At 49.9% G+C, this 21,649-nt stretch overlaps 1 protein-coding gene across 2 annotated transcripts in view; it reads right to left on the reverse strand.

Annotated features, from left to right (window-relative positions):
- Positions 1–21,649, reverse strand: part of CPT1A (carnitine palmitoyltransferase 1A) — a 53,775-nt gene that overhangs the window by 2,903 nt on the left and 29,223 nt on the right. For both annotated transcript variants that reach the window (XM_019654700.1, XM_019654699.1), the window contains exons 9-18: positions 19,420–19,507; positions 18,125–18,320; positions 16,093–16,281; positions 14,876–14,981; positions 10,211–10,327; positions 8,624–8,788; positions 3,211–3,345; positions 1,501–1,653; positions 797–910; positions 506–598 (exon numbers count right to left, since the gene is read on the reverse strand). In XM_019654700.1, coding sequence (XP_019510245.1) covers positions 506–598; positions 797–910; positions 1,501–1,653; positions 3,211–3,345; positions 8,624–8,788; positions 10,211–10,327; positions 14,876–14,981; positions 16,093–16,281; positions 18,125–18,320; positions 19,420–19,507 — 1,356 coding nt within the window. The remainder of the gene's footprint in view (positions 1–505; positions 599–796; positions 911–1,500; positions 1,654–3,210; positions 3,346–8,623; positions 8,789–10,210; positions 10,328–14,875; positions 14,982–16,092; positions 16,282–18,124; positions 18,321–19,419; positions 19,508–21,649) is intronic.

The raw sequence follows: 21,649 nt of genomic DNA on the forward strand, positions 1-21,649 counted from the left end.
TTGGTTAAGAGCTGGCTTGGGATGCCAGCTCTGAGCAGCAGGACCCCAATTCAGATACCACATGAGGGCGGGTGACACTACCCTCTACAGCTAAGATGGTGAACAACAGCTCAACCTGGAGCTGGGCTGCCATGAGTCACCGGTAACAGCATAGGCTGCAGCCCCTGCTGCAGTGGGCTGCCATAAGCTACCGTGTGTGGCTGGCAGCCAGAGTGAGCGGCCGGTAGCCGGTATGAGCTGCCAAGAGCCGCCGTGAGCGGCCGTCCAGAGGCCGGCGACCGATCTGCCTCGCCTGGGAAGAGCGCAATGATAATACCAACATGGACCAGTGAAGCAATGTCCTCCACAACTAGACTAAAGAACAAAAGGACAGCAACTTGTCTGTTCCCCTTCCCCTGATTCCCCAGCACTGTTCCCCTCCCCCAATTCCCCAATAAAATCTTTAAAAAACAAAGAAAACGGTTAAAAATACCCGATCTTTAGACAAGGGGACTTTGGTACTTACTGTCTCAGGGCTGGAGAACTTGGAAGATATGTGGAAATTGATGAGGTTCTCGCCCACCAAAATGTACGACACGCCGTAACCATCGTCAGCAACCTGCAGAACAGGTTGAAATTTAACCTCGGGAAGTGGGCCAACGTGGAGGGGGTGATTCCTAACATGCTAAACACAGGACTGCCGTTAACACCTGCATTACTAACCAGCAGGCATTCCTTCACAGCGCTCAGACCTGAGGCTGGCACGGCCTGTCCCCGGGACTCGCAACTCTGTGTACAGGGATGCCCGGTCACTTACCGGTCCAAAGCCCCCTCCGCTGGACACGTATTCTGGGTTTCTCTGCAAATCAAACAGCTCCACCTGCTGCTGAGGGGTCTGGCTGGTTGACAATCTCCAAGGCTCAGATAAGACCTGTAGTAAAACAAGGAAATGTCCCAGTGACACTCTGCCCAATCCCAATGGGGCTGGTGAGGACACTGGACGTTGGTGGGGGGCAGTCCCAGCCAACAGCATCACCAGAAGAAAAGGTGGCGGTTACGTTAAGTAAGATTTGGAACAGGGGATGAGGTCGCTGGAGCAGAATGGTACCAACTCCTGTCGGAAAGCTGCTCATTTTCAGGAATTTTTCAAGCTGCTTGTTAAACACAGTCAGCCATTACTAGAAATTAAAATTTATAAACTTAAACTCTATTAACAACAAAGGTGATAAATACTCAGAGCTTGTCACTTCCTAGTTGTCTTAGTATTTTTTACTATTATCTGTGCCCTGGAGGTTATTTATATGGAGTTAGGTCAGGACAGGAAATCAGAGCGCAAAACATTCCAGGCATTGAAGAAATGCAGCCTTCAACACTGCAGCTCCAATTTTCCACCACAGTGACGCTTAAGCCCCAAGACCTAACTGAGGCGCCAGTTCCGATTTGTAAAGCTGTCCAACTAATTTGCTACGCTTTGCTTTGGCCAATGGAGCCTGAGTGAGCTGCCATAACGACACGACTTACTTCCTTCAGGAAAGGGGACTCGACAGCCAGATACTTGGACACCACATAAAGGCAGAAGAGATGGCGGTCGATCCCAGAGCCGGTCATCGCGAGACGATATAGGTGCTGGTGCTTGTTGGAGGCCATCCTGAATAATCTAAGCCTCCGTTCAACCTAAACAACAAAGGATGGGACATTTCAGGTTTGCCGTGAGGCTCTAAGCACCAAGGCGAAAGTAAGCGGCCTTTCTCCGCAGTGGTCCCACAGGGGACCTGAAAAAGCAGGTGACCTGGGGTGTCCAGGAGAGATTGCCAAGGTGGCCTGGCCAGAAGCCCCACCCACTGACTGCCCCTTCCCCCAGGTTGTTAGAGAAGCACTTTGGGGGTCCTGTGTGCAGTCCGCTCAGCATCGTTTTACAAAAATGAGATCGCTAATGTAAAAATAAACAAACAAACAAACAGAGACACTTTAAAATGGAGTCACAGCTGCCATCCCAGAGGAACCACCTTGCACGTCTTATTCCTCAAACCTCTGGAATGTTAAAATTTAGGGCAAAATAACCTACGGACTGGACCTAAAGGAACATTGTGTCCCAAAGAACTTGTTTGCAAAGAAAACAAGAAAGCAGGTATTATGACGACCCTATCAGACTGAAAATTAAAAGCACTGTTTAGAATTAGCATCTCTATGCTAGCTGATCTGCACCAACCAACAGAATGCCTTCCTTCTATTGATGTAACTGTTCATCAGAACACCATTTGGGCTTCAGCCTGAATCAGCGCTCCCCGAATAGCGATTGTCGTTTTGCTGTCAAATAAATGCTTGTTGCCGCTCACTTTGGCCTTTTGCTTTAGGTGAATGCTACGTAGGCAGGCAAGCTCGAGTGATGGTGGGTCGTACGTATCCCTCCAAAGATATCTGCCTCACGACACCACTAAAAACAGCGCTTCTGGGCCTTCAAGTCTGACCCGAAAAGGTTGCTGCAGTTTCTTCTGGGCTCTGTTAGGTCAAGAATGAGTGGAGGTCTGTCCAGGCTGGGACCCACCTACTCAAGGCCTGGTCTTCAAGGCCGTTTCTGAAGGCAGCTAATAATAGGTGAGAGCAATCGGTCTTGATGCCTATTGCTTCCTTCCCCCAGAGTGGAAGCCTTTTCAGGACAAAAAATCCGCCCCCCAGCACAGCCGAGCACAGCAGAGGACCCTGGTCCATGTCTCCTGGGCATCAGAAATAAGCGCCTACGTGCTGGGTCAGGCAGACCCGGGCTGGATTCATCTGGTCTCTTCCTTTATCTATGAAAATGAACTGACAATGCTTCACAGGCTACCACTAGGATGTTCAAAGGCTATGTTTGGAAGCCCGAGCAGCAGCCTGCTCAGGGCTGCAGTCACCCTGAGCCAAAAGCGCCCGTGGGACGGTCACCATCTCGTCACCTAGACACCAACTAACTTACACTGTCCTATAGGACCAGCCTGCAATGCTTTTGTTCACTGTTCTAACTTAAAGACTCTTAGGAAGTACCACCTGATTTATACAAGTTACAGAATGACAGAGGACTGACACAAACTAACCTCTTTGTGTATGTCCCAACCGTTACATTTTAACACTTTCTGTTCCCTTGAAAGGGTGAAGGAAAGGAGAAGAAGTATGCACAGGATTTAATCAGAGAGGCCTCAGGAGTCCTTCTCTGGACATCGTGAAAAGCTCTGTTTCCGCAGCCTGGCGGCACATTACCGTCTGGGTGGGGTCCATCATGGCGAGCACGAAGTTGCACGACTCAGTGGTGCACGAACGCACGGTCTCCGTCCTCCCCTCTCGGTAGAGCCGGGTCATGGAGGCCTCGTACGTGAGGCAAAATTTGCCCATGTCCTGGGAAAGGAAAAGTATTTTCACACAAGGCATGCTGATAAACTCTAATGCAGAAGATGGGATCGGTGAAGGTCAGCAAGGAAAAGCAGACTTCATCCTTAGCTTTAGTTTTTAGTCATCGTCAGTTTTTACACGGGGTCATGCGACAGGCAGATGGAGACGTCGTTAGCTTTGCAAAGGACTAGGGGATCAGTTTCTGGGTAACCCAGGTTTCCATGTCCAGATGCAATGGATGCCACGGCACAATTTCCCGAGTTTCACACACCTGCCCGAGTGGGAACACAGTTACGGAAGGAACACACGACAAGGAGCTCTGCATGCAACTGTCTGAAATGATTTAAAGACGTAAGGTGTTGGCAGGAGATAGTCCACCATATTTAGATGATGTGAGAATATCTCGTAGAGAGACTGGTGTTTCAAGAGGGGGACAGGTCAGGAGGAATGTCCTTCAGCAGGAAGGCAGGTGGTCAGAGCCTGAAGCACCAACAGCGCCCCCACCAGACAGGGGTGAAGATGACGCAGGAGGAGCAGCTGTGGGGGCTGGTAGATGCTGCAGGGAGCAGCCGGGACATCACTTTGGAATGCTCTTATTTTCTGGATGAAACACGGTAGCCTGCTAAGAGTATGCAAGCATGGAGAGAGGTGCTGGGGGTCGGACAGGAGGGTAAACCGGGCATTTAGGGGCCTGAGAGGGGTTGCCTGGGGCCCGCCATAGTCGGCGCTTGTCAATCAAGTGAGATGAGCCAGGGATTTGGGGTTTTTCTCTGACCAAGCTGGCTGGCTTCTCAGGTGGGATGAAGCAGGCGAGGGCTGGGGACTCGACGCCCAGAGAGGAGAAACGCGACGGCAAGTGGCCGCAGGCCCTGATCAGGTCCCGTTAGACAGGGGACGGGAATGGCAGAAGCGCAGGTGGCCTGAAGCTGAGACCCTGGAGGTGCTGTGATGACAGCACAGCAAGGGCTCTGGAGGGTAGCAGCGGGTGAGAAGGACAGAGACGGGTCCCAGGAGCACGCGGCATCCAGCCACATGCACTGTAGGAGGAAATCATTTGCAATCTGTCCCAGGCCGGGTGTGTGCCCACAGCCACCAGGCCATCTCAGGGATGAGCAGGTTCCCAACATGGATGGGAAAGTGATAAGTGGCAGTGTGTGGACCCAAGTTTTTCCTGAGCAGACAACATCCCTGGGCACTCAGATGTACCCGGGCACAGGCCCTGGGAACCCCATGATAGAGGATGCCCCGTGACAGGCCAGTATTGTTAAGACAACCCAGGAAAGATATCCCCAACACCCAGCACAAAGAACACCAACTCACAACGCTCATCCTAATACACTTGTCACTAAATTTCCCTTGGGTGGGGTCCAAGAGGGTCCTACCTCCTCATCCTGTTCCTAAGCAGGGGTCCCACTTATTTACAAGCACGCCTTTCAGAGAGCTTCATATATAGGCCCCCTTATTACAAGGGTCTTCAAGGAGGCTCGTTATGAAGCAATGGGGGGGGCGAGGGACGGAGAACAGGAAAAAGTTTAAATCAGTATTTTAGTCATTTAATAAAGGTTAACTGAAGATCTATGATGCGACGGCTTATCGGACATCAGCTTCGCAACGTCAAACTGCATAAGTGTCAGTACCACCATGCAGCACGCCCACAACGGACAACGTGACCATCTAAACACCTTCTGGCAAATGCACTGGACATTAGTGTGATCAGACCTCTCACGGAGCCAAGCCAGTTCCGCCTGCAGCCCCACTTAACCTGCCATGACCAGGTGCCATCGGGAGCGCGGCCTCTCGCCACTGAAACACCTCCGGGGTCTAGCGAGCAGGGTCAAAAGACAACATCTATAAAGATATTAACACACACGGCATGAGAACCCAGACTATGACACGCTGAGATTGCTGCCCTGTGGCTAACTGTGCAGGGAGGTGGCACTTGGGGGCCTTTTCGCCACTCGTTTCCAAATGAAAAACATGGCGCCTAAGTAGGAAGCAAATGACTACAGGCCAGAATTATAACCACTGCCCAGTGTCTTCATCAATCAGTCATTATGCATATGTTTACTGACACCTCTTCCGCTGTGGCTGGCATGTTCCTGGCACTGGGAACACGGTGGCAAACGTGTCCCTGCCCTCAGGGCACAAACATTCTAGCAGGAGAGAGGGACATGATGTCATGTAGTGACAGGTGCACTGAACAGAAATGACACAGGGTTAGTGAGGAGACTGATGGGGTGGGGACTACAAGAAATGGTGGCACCTGAGCAAGGACTTAACCAATCACATCTCAGTCCAGGAGACAACAACTTCCGGTGGAGAGCAAGTGCAAAGGTCCCGAGGTAGGAATGAGCCTGGCATATGCAAGAGCAGCAAAAAGGGCAGTGTGGCAAAAACAGAGTGAATGGGGTCCAAAGTGGTGTTAGAGAAGACTGGAAGGTTAGACAGGAACCAGACCAATGGTTACTAACTTTGGGGATGTGTGAACTTGGAAGGAAAAAATATAAATGTTTTCATTTCTTCTAACCTCAAACTGAAATAAGTAATGTTTAGAAGCACAGGCAACAAACCACAGTAATTATGAGCAGTGCCTGAGACTGAATAGAAAACCATAGCTATTTTCACATGAAATGACGGTTGTTTGCACATATCCCAAAATATCATCTAGGCTTAAGCTTATCACTTCAAAATGACAGCAGCTATCAGACCTGCACTCAAAATTTGGTGCATAAAGAATCATATTTACTGCACCACAGATTTATGTTTAATCTCTTGACACCTGCATTTTAATTGACTAGCTAACCTGTGTAAGCTGTGTACTTCCTTTTATGCTTTATAAACGTTATTCCGGGAAGGAGTTCCCCAAGGGTTTCCCAAACTGCCCAAGGGTTCCTTCCAGGCACAGAGAAGGTTCAGAGGCCTGGAGCGGACCCCAGGCCCAGGCAGGACACCTGGGTGTATGCTGAGCCAACAGGGGTGGGGCTGGGGGCGTTGGGGGCTGTCCGGCTGGGCAGAGATGGCTCTGAAAGCTAGCTCCATGGAGAGCCCTGTCCCTGACAGGGCTGGTGCTCAACTGAGCACGCATTAAAAACTTCTGAATGGCTGACTCTGATTTACATTCTTCATAGATCACTTTAATAAGTGGATCACTTTGAATAGATTGAGTGCTATGTGAAGAACCGCAGCCTTCCCGCCTTCCTGGGTGTCTCTGTATAACCCTGCACCAGGCCTCCCCCCGACCACGCTTCTCCACTGTTAAAGCTTTCCCGCTGCTCCGTCTTCTGAGCAGACCTGCGCATGTTCCTGCCGCCAACTGCCCCGTCCTCACCTCACTCACGGAAGGAAGGGCATTCGAGAACAGTGGGGCTGCTGGAGGCAGCCTCACCCTTCTTGTTCTAATGGGGCTGCATCCACACACTCACCTTTAAAGCCATACGCTGGCCACGGACGCCTGATGGCATGTACCACAGTAAGGAAACAGCCCCTGCGACTAAGAGTTATGGGGAACGGATGTTATGTCCTCAGGGCCTTTTCTAGCATCTGTCAAAATGGCTGCCTGCTTTCTTCTCTCATCCAGTACTATGACTGACTCCATGCGTATTACTGGGTTTGCTAATACCACACCCCCTCCTGCTCTGGTATAAGCTGTTGTTAGTGAGTACATGTTCCCTGTACCAGTACATTCTTTGCGAATGCTGTTTTTAGGTTCTCTGCATTTATAATCGTGAGCAAAACTGGTCAATAGCTCTCTTTTCCTGGGTCTCCATCCGATAAGCTGTATCACTGCGGCTGAAGACACGGGTTCTGGAACGAGCCTGCCCGGACCCCAGCTCAGCCTGGGCACTGTGTATGTAAAGCGGGGACGGATAGGTGTCCTGCTGGGCCGCCTGCCAGGCACAGCGCAGCAGTGGGCGGGCTCCACGAGGCTCATCATCATGACCAGAGCGACACCGGGTCTGGGCCGATGGGGCAGCTCCCTTCCTTTCGGAACGTCCCTGCGCTCTCCAAAGCCGCGAAGCTGCCTCGAGCAGGCTTGCCGTGGTGGGCGGCTCTCCCACAACGTCCCACTTCGCTGCACAGGGGCCAACCTTCTGGGGCTTTCTCCCTCGTGCTGGGTCAGCTCTACTGATTTGTGCTGCCCTGGAAGATGATCACTCCATCAAGATCTTCAAATGGATTCCTCATTAACCTGGTGTCCATTATTAAAATCGTCTCTGTATCTGAGGAGTCACCACTTCTTTCTACAGCCCTAACACTGCACAGTTAGGTGCAACGTTTGCTTATCAATTTTAAATATCGAGCTTATTAGCCCTCAGATCCAATTCCTCGATCCCGTTCTATCTCGTAGTCACTTGACCGTTAGGCAAAGAGCTAAGTGAAAAGCCCAAAGGCGACCTCCACAGCTGCCACCTGGTTCCATTCCGGCCACATATGCGTGTCATGCTGGCAGGTCACCGCACCTCTCTGTGCCTCAGTTTTCACACCTGTGACATGGGCTAATGATGGTGCCTCCCGCTGAGGGGACTGTGAGAGTCATTTGTGTAAAGCACTCCGACCAGGACCTGGCACAAAGCAAAACTCAGACACAGTGGCAAGTGTTGTCACAGGGACACGACACACTGCATGTGTGCGCAGCACTCGAGTTTTAAAATACAAGTTTTCAACTAAAAACGCGATGTATCTTGAGCCAAGGCCACAATGACTTCTGCAGCCCCTGGAAACCAAGGGCCGCCCTCCCTGGGGTGGAATGTCCCCTCCAACAGGCAGGAAGTCCCATGTACGACCTCCCATGGGCCGGGGCTGCTTCCTCCAATGAGTCTGTCACGTGTGAGCCAAAATGTGACACGGTGCTGAGAGAAAGGGGGACGGAGATATCCATCCCAGAGAACCTCCAGGGGGCTGGCAGTGTCCCCTTGTAGGCAAGAGGGTGTCAGGTCAGAAACTTCAGTCAACTGCTTGAAGATTTCCGCTTTACCAAATTCGAGCAGTCTGAGCTTACTTTAAGGTTTAGCCTCCCCTTTGTGGAGCAATGCAGTCTCACTCCGTTTCCACTCCAGACTCGCCCGTCCTGTCATATAGGACGGTACTCCTATCTGCGAGTGACACCCATCCCGTCCCGTCTGAAACACGAAGCAAGACCCAGAGGGCTGTGCTTGCGCACCACGGGCTGCCCACCCCCACGGCGGGTCTCTGCCTTCCCTACCCAGGGGGGCAAGCAGCCCCGGGCCTGTGGTTAGGGACCCCCAACGTGCTCTTGCTAAAGACCCAGGCTCGTGGCTCTTACCCGGTAATGAGCCAGCTGGAGAGCCAGCTGCACAAAAGCATCCGGGCTCGTCCGGCATTTCTTGATCAGCCCTTTGCCGAAAGTGTCGAACGGAAAAGAATGGAAATCCACATCATCGGCCAAAAGGTTTGCACTGTTCAGGGCAGTCTCTATCACCTCTTGACACTGGAGAAAAGGAGAAAGGGATTTTGCTCAGTGGGGGGAAGTGGTGACACATACGCAAACGGAAACCACAAGCCCGTTTTCAGTGCAGCTAATGGAGCAGCTGCTTGGAGATGCACGTGTCCCGTTTTCTTCTTTGTTCTTTCCAGAAAGGTTATCCGGAAGCCGCCGTACATAAGCAATGTGGCCCCCGCCCCTCAAGAAGCAGTGGGGCGCCCCAAGCAGGCAGAACACAGGTAGGACACTGGGGCTTCTGGTTCTTGGTGGGACTCCAAAGCACATTTCCAGCGGCCACAGTGGAAATTATTCAGCGCTAGAAAGAAAAGAGCTTCCCAGCCATGGAGAGACATGAGGCAACGTAAATGCACATGACTGAGTGAGAAGAGCCAGTCTGCAAAGGCCACACGCTGCGTGATTAAGTCTGGGACATGCTGGAAAAGGCTCAACTGCGAGACAGTGAAAAGCTCAGTGGTTGCTAAGGGTTGGGGGCTGGGGGTGAACAGGTGGGGCGCAGAGGATTTCTGAGGCTGTGAGATACATGGTGTAGGACACTGTCATGGTGGGTACATGTCCTCAGACAACTGTCCAAATCCACAGAATGTCCAACACCAAGAGTGCGTCCTCGTGCAAACTGTGGGCTCCGGGTGACAATGACGTGTCAGTGCACGCCATCAACTGCAACAAATGTCCCAGCTGGTGGGGAATGTGGACAGTGGGGGAGGGGCAGGGGCACCTGGGAAATCTCAGCACCTTCCCCTCAATTTTGCTGTGAAACCAAAACTGCTCCAAAAACTGTTTAAAACAATTTTTTAAATAAATGGTGAGTGACACGGTCATCTACAAGGACCCTAAGCCTCTGACAGAGATTACACCTCTCAGAGGAACACACACCAGACCTGGGGACGCAGGACGGAAAGACACAACTGGGTAAGACTGAAACATTGGGCACATGATTTTCTACATCGAAAATGACTTCTTGGACCCTGGGACTTCCTACTTGGGTTAGATGAGCTAGGATTTGATACTTCCCACCCTAAAATTCCCTCCCGAAAGGGTGTATACCGAACGGACAACATCTGAAAATCTGTAAGAGGAACGAAAATGATGACTTAGTGATTTAGAGTGTTTCAACTCTAAAGGTAAAGTGATCTTTTTATTCTTTTTACTTTTTCACTGTGATGTATAGCTACATTTCAGCCGGAAATCTCACTGACAATCTTCGCTAAAAGCTTTAAATGGAAGAAGAGATATTTGCCAGGGTTTCCAAGGTAACAGGAGCCACAAGCCACTCCATGCCCCAGCAAAAATTCCTTAGGCGGACAAACTCCAGTCTTCGTGGCTATCCACTGAGCTGTGAACAGTCACAAAGTACATCTGGGAAATTCCCACCCAAGGTAATTAACAACGGTGACAATTCGGACTTACTTCCTCCGGGATGTCCCACTGGAGCCGGGCGGGGCACGGAATGTTTGGGTTGGTGTCACCTTTACAATGTCCATCCTCCAAATAACCCAGCTGAAAGCTGTCAGTGGCCAAGACATACTGTCAGGGAGAAAAGAATACATATGTACAGTCGGAGAAGATAGTACAGGTAATAGGGTTACATAAAATGGATCTGGCCTCCCAAAGTAGACAAAGGCTTGTTCTTTATGGGGATGGAATCAAGACTTCACAACAGTCCCTGAGGGTCTGTGCTCACAGCGCTTCGCACGTCATGGCCTCTGCACAGAGAAGGGAGTTGTTATCTCCATTTTCAAGCTGAGACAAGAGACCTGGCAGGCACAACAGCAGGCCAGCTGGTAGGAGCAAAGCCAGGATTTGAGCAGAAGGCCTGACGCTGCTGGGAGCATCCTTCCAAGTCCCGGCCATGGGCCAGTGTTCCCGGGGAGCCGCCTGTTGAATATTCGCGTCTAGCCCATAAGGCAGTGACCGTTATTCTCACTGTGTAAATGAGGGAGCTGGGCTTCCGAGAGAGAGAGGCGAAGCCACCTGTCCGAGCTGACACACCTCAGCGGCCAGGACCTGAGCACGGGTACGGATGTTGTCGTGCCACCATTTACTCAACGGTCTTTCCCGAGCACCTACGATGGGACAGCATCTCTTCTGAGCACCAGGGGCAGAACGGTGAACCAAACAGACAAGAATTGCTACCCTGCCTCGCAAAGTTAAGTATGACCACACAACCCAGCAATTCCAATTCTGGGTTTACACTCAAGAGCAATGCAAACATATACTCGCATAAAACTTGTGCACAACTGTTCACGGAGGCACTGTTTACAGTAGTCGAAAAGTGGGGACGACCCGAACGTCCGCCGAGGGATGGAAGGACAAAGCGCGGGCCATCGTGCAGTGGGACAGAACTCGGCCACAAAAAGGATGAAACGCTGACACGCGCCCCGATGGGGACGAGCCTTGTAAACGTGCTAAGTGAAGGAGCCAGACACGAAAGACCCCATATTGTATGATTCCATTTCTATGAAACGGCCAAAATGGGCAGATTAGGAGTTGCCAGTTGCCAGGGGCTGGGACAAGAGGAGAATGGGGAGCTTCTTTTGGGGGGTGATGAAAATATCCTGCAATGAGATAGTGCCGAAGGCTGCAGAACCACCTTGTGAATATACAAAACCCACTGAACTGTACATGTTGAGAGTGAATTTTATGATATGTGAATTCTCTCTCAATAAAAAATAATAAAACTTAAAAAAAAAAAGGGGGAATCCTTGAGCTCAGGGAGCTTACATTCCGGGGGGGGGGGACAATAAAACCTCCCATGGGCAAATGGTGACACTGTCAGATGGTGAGCAGAATGGGGACTCCAGGATGGGGGCTCGTGGGGGGCCACGAACACTCGAGGTCCATGCAGATCTGAGCGCATGAAGGAGACAGGCTACTTACATCTGAGCGGCTCAACATCAGAGCCCCCACAAGAGTCCAGCATATTAAACATCAGAACTACATTGAAAGGAAACAGGTTTCAACGTGACTAGGTTTGTCTTTGGCATGGCATGGCTGCACTGGCCCTTTTAATTTGGCACGGGTCTCGGTAACAAGAGACGGGGTCAGTTCCCCTCCATGTGGGGAGCATCGGCCCCTGGAGTCACAGGCCACTCTGCCGGCTGGGCGGTAACACTTAAACGCCAGCACATCTAATTGGTCACCCTGGTCTAAGACCAAATCTCAGTACCCTTCTCTTATGCAGAGTAGCTAAGAATTAGCCTGACTTCGTCAACACCCAGAGAGGTCGCCACTTGTAAATCGACCCTGTAGTGCATACTGCCTATGAAGTAGAGTCATCCTCCTTTTCCAAAGAACGGCTCTTATGCACCTATCAGAATGGGGCGTTAACAGGCCTGGACCATTATGCTCTGCTAAGAGGTCTAAAGTGGCTTGTTGTCCTGTCCACAGGGGCTGGAGGTGGATTGATGGTTGCTGGAATTGCAGCCGAAAGGACCCTACGTCTTTGTCGGCATCAGCAAAGGCTGCCGGTGGCAAAGAGCCCTTTTAGTACCTGGCGGCTTGTATCATACACCTGTCTTAGGACCACACCGCTGTCTTAAAAGACTGGAGCACTTTGTTTTGTCCCTTTTTATCCTTTTCCCCACCTAGAAAACCTCCCTTGGCTAAGGGAACGACATGTTAGGTTTCATGAAGACCCTAACCAGAGGCTTAAGACAGTCAGAAGCGGAGGATGAGCTGACAAGAGCCCCTAACCTAGTTCTGAGAGAGGGCTGGGGGAGGGGGACGCTGCCTAGAGGAAGGGGGGTCAAGTTGATACAGAAAAGGGCCAACGGCTGGGAAAAGAATGTTCTGGACAGAGATGAGAGCACGTGCAAAGGCCCTGCAAGAGGAAACACGACCCGCTCCAGAACCTGTTTAGCTCTAAGGGAAAAAAAACAGACAGGAACAATCTTCTAAAAAGAAACGTCGAGATGCAAAGCCTTCGTAGAAATTTTAAGAAAAAAAGAATGAGGGAAATGCATTAAGGTGTCTTCACAGCTTTACTGCATGGTATCATTTCAGACGCCAACGCAGGCTGCACACTCTGTGAAGGACAGAGAGGCAATCAGCCTGCAGCCATGGACAGGCATCTCCCACCTGTGCAGCGACTTCAGGGTCAATTTATTCCATTCCATTTATCTGAGCAGCAGCAAGTAGAAAGACTGTAAGAATTTGCAATGATATGGACGGAAATAGAGAATATTATGCTAAGTGAAATAAGTCAGACGGAGAAAGACAAATGCCACATGATCTCACTTATATGTGGAATCTAAACAACAGAATAAATGAGCAAACTAAACAGAAATAGTCACAGAAATATAGAGAAAAAACTGATGGTTGCTATTGGGTTGTCGGAAAAGTCATGATGTATTTTTTTCTGCTTTTCGTTGCAGAAATGCGTCGTGACTTTTCCGACAGCCCAATAGATGGGAAGGGGGTGGGGACATAGGGAGAGCGTAAAGGGATTAAAAAGTAGAAACATGTAGTCACAGTATTGACAGTTTGGGGAATACGATCAATAATGTTGTAAAGATTATGTGGGGTGTCTTATCAGGGAGACCACTTCATGGACGGTATAGATGCCTGACCACTGCTGTGTACACCTGAAGCTGAAGTTAAATAATATTGAATGTCAACTATAAAATATATATATAGTCATGGGATGTGGAGTACAGCATAGGAAATAATCAATAGAATTGTGACAGCTATATACGATGTCAGAGGGTAGTAGATTGGGGAAGGGGGGTTATCACTTTGTGTAGGGTATAAATGTCTAACTATCACATCGTTTTGTACACCGGAAACTAATAAAAGAGGGGCGGGGAGGGAGAGAGAGAGAGAGAAACAAAAAAGCCTATAAGAATACAGTCTTCGTGTGCAGTATGACTCTAAGAGGGCTTGCTGGGACCAGCCGAGTGGCTCGCTGGTTAAGAGCTGGCTTGGGAGCACCAGCTCTGAGCAGCAGGACTGCCGGTTTGAATCCCACATGAGGGCCAGTGACACTGTGCCCTCTACAGCTAAGATAGTGAACAACAGCTCAGCCTGGAGCTGGGCTGCCGTGAGTCAATGGCGATGGTATAGGCTACAGCAGAGCTGCAGTGGGCTGCCATAAGCTACCGTGAGTGGCCGGTAGCTGGCGTGAGCTGGAGTGAGCGGCCGTCCAATGGCCAGCGACCAACTGCCTCAGCCGGGAAGAGCACAATGATAATACCAACATGGGCCAGTGAAGTGACGTCCTCCATAATTAGACTGAAGAACCAAAGGACAGCAACTTGTCTGTTCCCCTTCACTGTTCCCTCCCCAATTCCCCAATAAAGTCTTAAAATAATAATAATAATAATAATAATAATAATAATAATAATAATAATAAGAGGGCTTGCTGATTTAACAAAATGTTACCTCCAGTCCCATCAAACCAACAAAGGATGGAATCTCTGGGTCAAGTCCACAGACTGATGACCCAGGAGGTGAGCAACTTCTTTAAACAAGAGCCCGACAGGTGAGTTAAGAAAACGAAACTTCCATTCAACGTTTCATACCAAACATGGAACAGTGGGAACAGTTCAGAGAGATTCGAAGTTTTAAAAGTTTAAGAAGGTACCAGGGCCAATCCACATGGTAGTTTAAAAAGCTGAGGGGAGGGAGATGACAGGGGGCTTGGTGGTTTTTCAATAACTTGGTAATTTTAAGAATGAAATGATCTGGGAAACAGCATGCTGCCTTTTTATAGCCAAGATTTCAATACGCTTGCTTTTACTTGGCCTAAAATGCGGCAGATTAGGAAAACCTAGAAAATATAGTAATGAAGGGATGGCTTCTTCCAGAATAAACCGGGCTCCGGCTCTGCCCTGAAGTCACAGCAACTGCCACTTCATTCTGTGGTTCCATCAGGAGGTGGTGTCACATGTGTTTCTATGCAAAAACCTAAGTTGCAGGAAACAGAGACATGAACGCCTCTCGTTTAAGTCATTTAACTTTCTGTGCAGTACCAACACGTGCTGAAAATTCTTAGGATGCAGCCAGGCAAATATCACAAAACTGCATACCCTCTGGGGTTTAGATTTCCTCCGAGTCAAACCTGCAAGAACTCACCTCCCAAAAGTGGCCCATGATGGGTGCGTCGGCCCAGGAGTGCTCGGCATTCAGGCCCATCTTCCCGTTTTTGAAGACAATAAATGTGAACGACTTGTCAAACCACCTACGGGAAATAAAAATGTTTATGTAACTTAAATGTTTAAAACGACAATAAAGAAAACCTTTGCTCTGGATGAGCTGGTTGACTTTGCACCCACCCCTCAAGCTCGCGAGTGTAAGTGTCTATGGGGTAATGATAAAAGCATGCAGGACCCCAAGTCCTTCATTTTTTTCCCCGTTCCAGACACAATGTACGAGAGACGAGGAGAACAGGTCTTCTTACAACGTAAAAGGATGCACAAAGCAACTGTGGAGGAAAAGGAGGCTACGCAGCCCGCACCCCCTCCCCCCCACCACAGGGATGCCTGCCCCCAACCTGACGGGCAGGCAGGACCTCACTTTACAGCTAAGGAGAAGGTGGCTCCAGGACGTGGGACAGCCTCATAACGTCAGCGGACCAGTGAGCAAGGCTAGAGCCCACATCCAGGTCAGGCCCCGTCCACCACCTTCTCCCGCCTGGTTCCAACTGACTGGCAGCCACACCTTACTAGCACCTCCAAACAGAGGTGGTTGCGTACAGAGGGCAAAAATCTCAAATTTGCTGCTTCTCCAGCTGCGTGTGTGTGTGCGTGTGTGTGTGTGTGTGTGTGTGTGTGTGTGTGTGTGAGAGAGAGAGAGAGAGAGAGAGAGAGAGAGAGAGAGATATTTTTGGTGACAAGAAGAAAATTAAGGTATGTTTTTATGCTAGTCTTATTCCTTAACCTTTTCACTGCGATCATTGATTTCAAGCCTGTTCTTCAAAATGTGTCCAAAATCCACAGAAAATAATTACAGTATTTATATGTTTAAGTAAATACAGTCAAGGTGATACATTGTATTAAAATAAACTATTACTTTAAAGCATAAAAATTTGCTATCGTTATTCATTCTTGAAAAACACAAAAATATAGAGAAATGCACCTCTCTGCTTTCCTAAACCTCCCCTCTGGAGCACTGAGCTCGTGGGGTCAAGTTGAACGCCGCAGTCGGCGGCAAGGAAACATCATTCGACTACAGACGAGCGTCGCAGCGAAAAGGTTAAGAGGAGAGAGAACTTGGGGCTGGGGTCAGCCACGTGCGAGGTTTCTTCCAAGTTCACGGGCAGACTACTATCTTTCAGAAAATTAGTCCATTACCTGTCAAAACACTTGCCATGCAGCAGAGACTTGGCGTAGCTATCCATTGATGTATCCGGATCCTCCTTCTTATATCCCTGCTCCGTTTCATCCAATGTCACGAAGAATGCTGCCTTTTCCACAGCATCGAGAGACTGCTTGTTTTTCCCACGTCCAAAATAGGTTTGGCGACACTTGGCCCAGGGCACCCTGCAGCGAGGATTCGATACAGTTAGACCTGCAGCAACAGGTGACGTCTCCTTGCACACGAGGTTTGACATGACAGTGTTTTTCAGTTTTGTAGGAAAACCACACGTTTGAGATTTTCTCCGTCTGCAGTTGTCCGACTGCCTGCCAGGTGGAGCTCCGCTTGCGGGCAAGAGCCTCATTATCTCCTCGTTGTCTGTTCCCACAAGGCCTGGTATGTCACTGTTCAATAAATGCTGACTGACTCGTGAGCTCAGCTGTCTGGGGGCCACAGCCCCACACAGAGAACTCTCCTACCCATCCTCCCCCACCATGGGGACAGTCCTAAATAAGTTCTGGCAGCGGAAGTCACAGCAAGTATGCGGGAGCCCTCCCGTCGTGCCAGGCTCCACTCCCAGCCCCGTCCATGGACTGGCTCGCTGACCTACACTACCACTCCCATCCTTCAGATGACAAGACTGAGGTACAGAGGTGAGGTCCCTGCTACTTTGTGGCAAGGGGGGATTCAAGCCCAGGCCAGCCTGCCCCGAGTCCACACCGCTAATGACACAGGACACCCCATGATGTGGGGTGCCCCAGGAGCCAAGTTCAGGAGACTCCTTTCTGTCCCACCTTACGCGGAGCTAACGTGACAGCCACTTCTCCAGAGTCGCCCCAGCCATGGCTTCCTCTCATCGCTCCTGGGCTCCCTGGCCCGAGCCCTCCCCAGATCCTGTGCCCCTGCCCACCCTTCCAGATCAGAGTCATCTGGCCTCTATCTCCCACCTTTTCCTCTCCCCAGTGCTCGGCCGAGGCGGTCCACGGGTGCCCACGCGCCCCTGCCAGCTCCTCCCAGCCCTCGGCCCCGCTGACAAGCGGCACTGGGGACCTGGGGTTCATTCCCCAGGACGCGCCCCACTGCTGTGCGTGGACTCAGTCGTGGCCGAATTCTCCTGGCTCCTCAGATAAGACGCCCCTTTCGCTCACACTGCCCATTTCCCATCCTCACGGCTTGGGGACCCCCTCTGCTTCTGGGATCAGAATCATCTCGTAAGTCTGCTCTCGGGTCACTCCAGCCTAAAGTGGTCCCTTTACTGGCACCCGGTCACAGGACCAAACCCAAGTGTAGCAGGGCACACGGGACCCAGCCTGCCTCCCGGTCCAGTGTCCCCAGCATGCTGTGCTGCCCCGGCAGGTGGCCCGCCCCAGACACTCCTGTCACCCTGCATGCCCTCACCACGGGCATTTTCCTCTTCTCTGCCGAAGGGTCACTCCCCATCTTACTCCCAGCACTGCGGTAACAGGTGTCACACTGCTGTACCTCAGGGGTTCTCAAGAGACCCTAAGTCCCCCAGCGACACTGGGCAAATCTGAAGACAGTTGTGCTATCACAACTGGGGAGCTGCTACTGACATCCCGTGACTCCCCCAACCCCAAACAATTATCCAGCCCCAAACATGGAGCCGAGGTCGAGTCAGCCTGCCCTGAGTACCTGTACACGCCCAGTGCTCAGAATGGTCTGTAGACGAGGCAGGAAATGAGCCCTAACACAGAGCCCTTGGTTGAAACTCATTCTATTTCTTAAACTAAACATAAAGCAGCCCCATAAGAAAGCCTAACTCCTTACTTCTCTCTGTCCTGTGCTCTGGTACCTGTACACACAGAGATGGCCAAGGGGACCCAAGGGTGGGGGCAGGACCTGCTCCCTCGGAACACAGCCGGGCTAACGAGGGCTCTGGTCTCGCTCTGGTGTCCCCGTCGACCTCGGGCACACGCCTCCCCTCCAGATGGGCCCCCGGGGAAGATGAGAACCACGCGCTGCCCCCACAGCCCGAGACACGACCGGTGTCACAGGGGAGCTGCACACCTTTCTCCCGCAGTGAGGGCCGCCAGTTTCGCCTCCCCGGCCTGAGGCTCCGAAGGGTCATCCAAAATCCTCTGTATTTGCTGCTCGATCTCTCGGGGCTTCAGCAGCCGGCCGTCATGGTAGAGCCAGACCTTGAAGTAGCGCCCTTTATGGAACACGACGATGTGCTTGCTGTCCCTTATGTGCTGGATGGTGTCTGGGGGGAGGGGCAGGGCGACACACAAAACCCATAAGCACAGGTCAGAGGGCGGTGAGAACATCACCCCCAGCGTTTCAAGGGCACCAGCTGCGCCCCCGGCATCACTCCACTCAGCTTACGAGTCCGTTTCTCGAGAGTCTGTAGAGGGTCAAGTGCAGCATCAGAGCTGAGAGCTCTGGAATCAGACAGGCCTGGCTTGCAGGCCCTGCTCGGCCGCTCACTGGACGTATCATCTCAGGCCAATGACTTGACCCTCTCTAAGCCTCCATCTTCCCATCTGTAAAATGGAGCTAGCTCTCTCGTTCGGATGTGCAAGAATGAAAAGACAGTATCTCGTTCCTGGTCTCAGAGGAAAAGATTTTGGCTTTTCCCCAATGAGTCTGCTAGTTATGGGCTTGTCACATGTGGACTTTACTATGTCGAAGTACATTCTCACCACATTTATTCAACGTAATACTGGAAGTCCTAGCCAAAGCAATTGGGCAAGAAAAAGAAAAAGGCACCCAAAATGGAAAGGAAAACTGTCACGATCTACAGACGATATGGTATCATAGACACAAAACCCTAACCACACATTGTGATATATGTATTACAGAACTGTACACCTGAAACCTATGTAACTTTACTAACGATTGTCACCCCAATTAACTTTAATTAAAAGAACAAAAACAAAAACAAAAACCCCTAACGACTCCACCAAAAAACTGTTAGAACTAATAAGCGAATTCAGTAAAGCTACAGGATACAAAATCAAAAAACAAAACCACAGGCTGGCCCAGTGGCACGTTGGTTAAGAGTTGGCTTGGGATGCCAGTTCTGAGCAGCAGGGCCCCTGTTCGGATTCCACATATGAGGGTCAGTGACACTGCCCTCTACAGCTAAGATGCTGAACAACAGCTCGACCTGGAGCTGGGCTGCCGTGAGTTGCCGGTGACGGCATAGGCTGCAGTGAAGCTGAGTGGGCTGCCATAAGCTACCGTGTGTGGTCGGCAGCCAGCGTGAGCAGCCGGCAGCTGATGTGAGCTGCCAAGATGTGAACTGACATTAAGGATGGAAAGTGCCAGTTCCCTGAGGGACCCGAGGACGTGCTACTCACCGGTTTCTTCCCCTGGGATCCGGGACGTGTTGAACATTCGCTCCCACTGAGCGGAGCAGAGCGGGACGGTGGATCCCAAAAGGAGAATCTGTGACAGAAATACGAGTCAAACTAACAAAAATTCCACAGTGCGGGGAAAAAAGAGCAAAATCAGGCTACACATTCAAAGGCTGGATTTGTGTTCTGTGCACGCAACATGATCTGACTTAATTTTTCCCGGTCTCCATAAAGGACAGCGGTTCCCTGGGGTGCCAGGCTTTACTGGGGACACGCTGAACCACGCCAGGGCACAACTCCCTATGGCGTTACTTCCTAAACGACACGCTTTCATCGGTCACATGGAAACTGACGTTTAAACCGAAGGAGTATTTACAAAAGAAATGTCTTGTTTCTCTTGAGGTGTTCACCAGCTAAATTATTTTCCTTCAAAAGTTAAGTAAGAGTTTCTTCAAGGAGCAAACTACAGAACTGAAGTACATCAGATGCACATCCATGTAGGACACACAAGGAGAATTAAATCTCACAACACTTATGCAGGACTGCTGGTTAGCTCAGGCGGTTAGAGCGCACGCTCTTAACACCAAGGTTGCTGGTTCAATCCCCACATGGGCCACTGAGCTGTGCCCTCCATAACTAGATTGAAGACGATTTGACTTGGAGCTGAGTGGGTCCTGGAAAAAACACACTGTTCCCCAATAAAGTTTAAAAAATAATAATAATTATGCAGAGTGAAAGAAGCTAGACCAAAAAAAGTGCTTACCATGTAATTCCACCTATAAAAAGCTTTGGAAAACGCAAAATTGTCTAAAGTGACAGAAGGCGGACCAGAGGTTACCTGGTGGGTGACTGTTGGAAAAGGGCACAGAAAGAGAGAGGGAACAGGGTAGGGTGGCTGTCACAAGGCGCACAAGGAAACTTTTTGGGGTGATGCATATGTCCACTATCTTGATTATAGTGATGGCTTGATAGGTGTGTGCGCATATATATATATATATATATATATATATATATATATATATATATATATATATATATATATCACCATTTTTGCTGTGTATAATGCACACCCACTTTTTTGACCCAAACTTTCAGGGGAAAAAAATATTTTGTTTTAATTTTTTAATTCAAATTTTTATTTGTTAGGGCCGGCTGAGTGGCTCAGCTGGTTAAAAGCTCGCTCAAGAGTGTGAGCTCTGAGCAACAGGGTCACTGGTTTGATTCCCAGCCCAAGCTGAGCTGCCGCTGAGCTGCCAACAGGTGGCCAGGTGGCTCAGCTAAAAAAAAAAGGTACATTTTTATTTGTTTACATTTAGATTTTTTGTATTATAAAGGAATTTTAGCACTTATCTGTTTAACATATTATGGTAGAAGAAATTTTATGTAACAAATAATTACAAAACACAAGAACAGATACAAGGTACAAGAAAGTTTATGTACCGGTAACAAATCTACGATATTTACACATCATAGGCCAAGAACTCTTCATCATTGCAAGTTTGTTGTAAGTTCAACAAAACCAATGATCATATTCCAGGGTATTATTTTGCTTATGGATATCGTTGTTGACTTTTAGAGTTATACTTTTAACTTATAAGCATAAATAAAAGAATTAAAACATTTATATAGATACGGAATTAGTACTACCCATGTATAAGGTGCATCCTTATTTTTCCCTCACAAATTTTGTCCAAAAAGTGTACATTTATACACAGCAAAATACGGTGTATGTCAGAACTTACAAATTATATATACTTCAAGCATGTGCAATAAACGAATTACACCTCAATAAAGCTGTTTTAAAAGAATTTTTAGGGCTGGCTGAGTGGCGCGTTGGTTAAGAGCTCGCTTGGGACTCCAGCTCTGAGCAGCAGGACCCCAGTTCGGATCCCACATGAGGGCCAGTGACACTGCACCCTCTACAGCTAAGATGGTGAACAACAGCTCGACCTGGAGCTGGGCTGCCATAAGTCACCGGCGATGGTGTAGGCTGCAGCCCCTGCTGCAGTGGATTGCCATAAGCTACCATGTGCAGCTGGCAGCCAGCCTGAGCGGCCGGCAGCCGATGTGAGCTGCCGTCCAGAGGCCGGCGACCGATCTGCCTCACCCGGGAAGAGGGCAATAATACCAACATGGGCCAGTGAAGCAACGTCCTCCACAACTAGACTGAAGAACAAAACGACAGCAACTTGTCTGTTCCCCTTCCCCGATTCCTCCCCAATTCCCCAATAAA

The sequence above is a fragment of the Hipposideros armiger genome, unplaced genomic scaffold (genome assembly GCF_001890085.2).
Source record: "Hipposideros armiger isolate ML-2016 unplaced genomic scaffold, ASM189008v1 scaffold_228, whole genome shotgun sequence".
Lineage (NCBI taxonomy): Eukaryota > Metazoa > Chordata > Mammalia > Chiroptera > Hipposideridae > Hipposideros > Hipposideros armiger.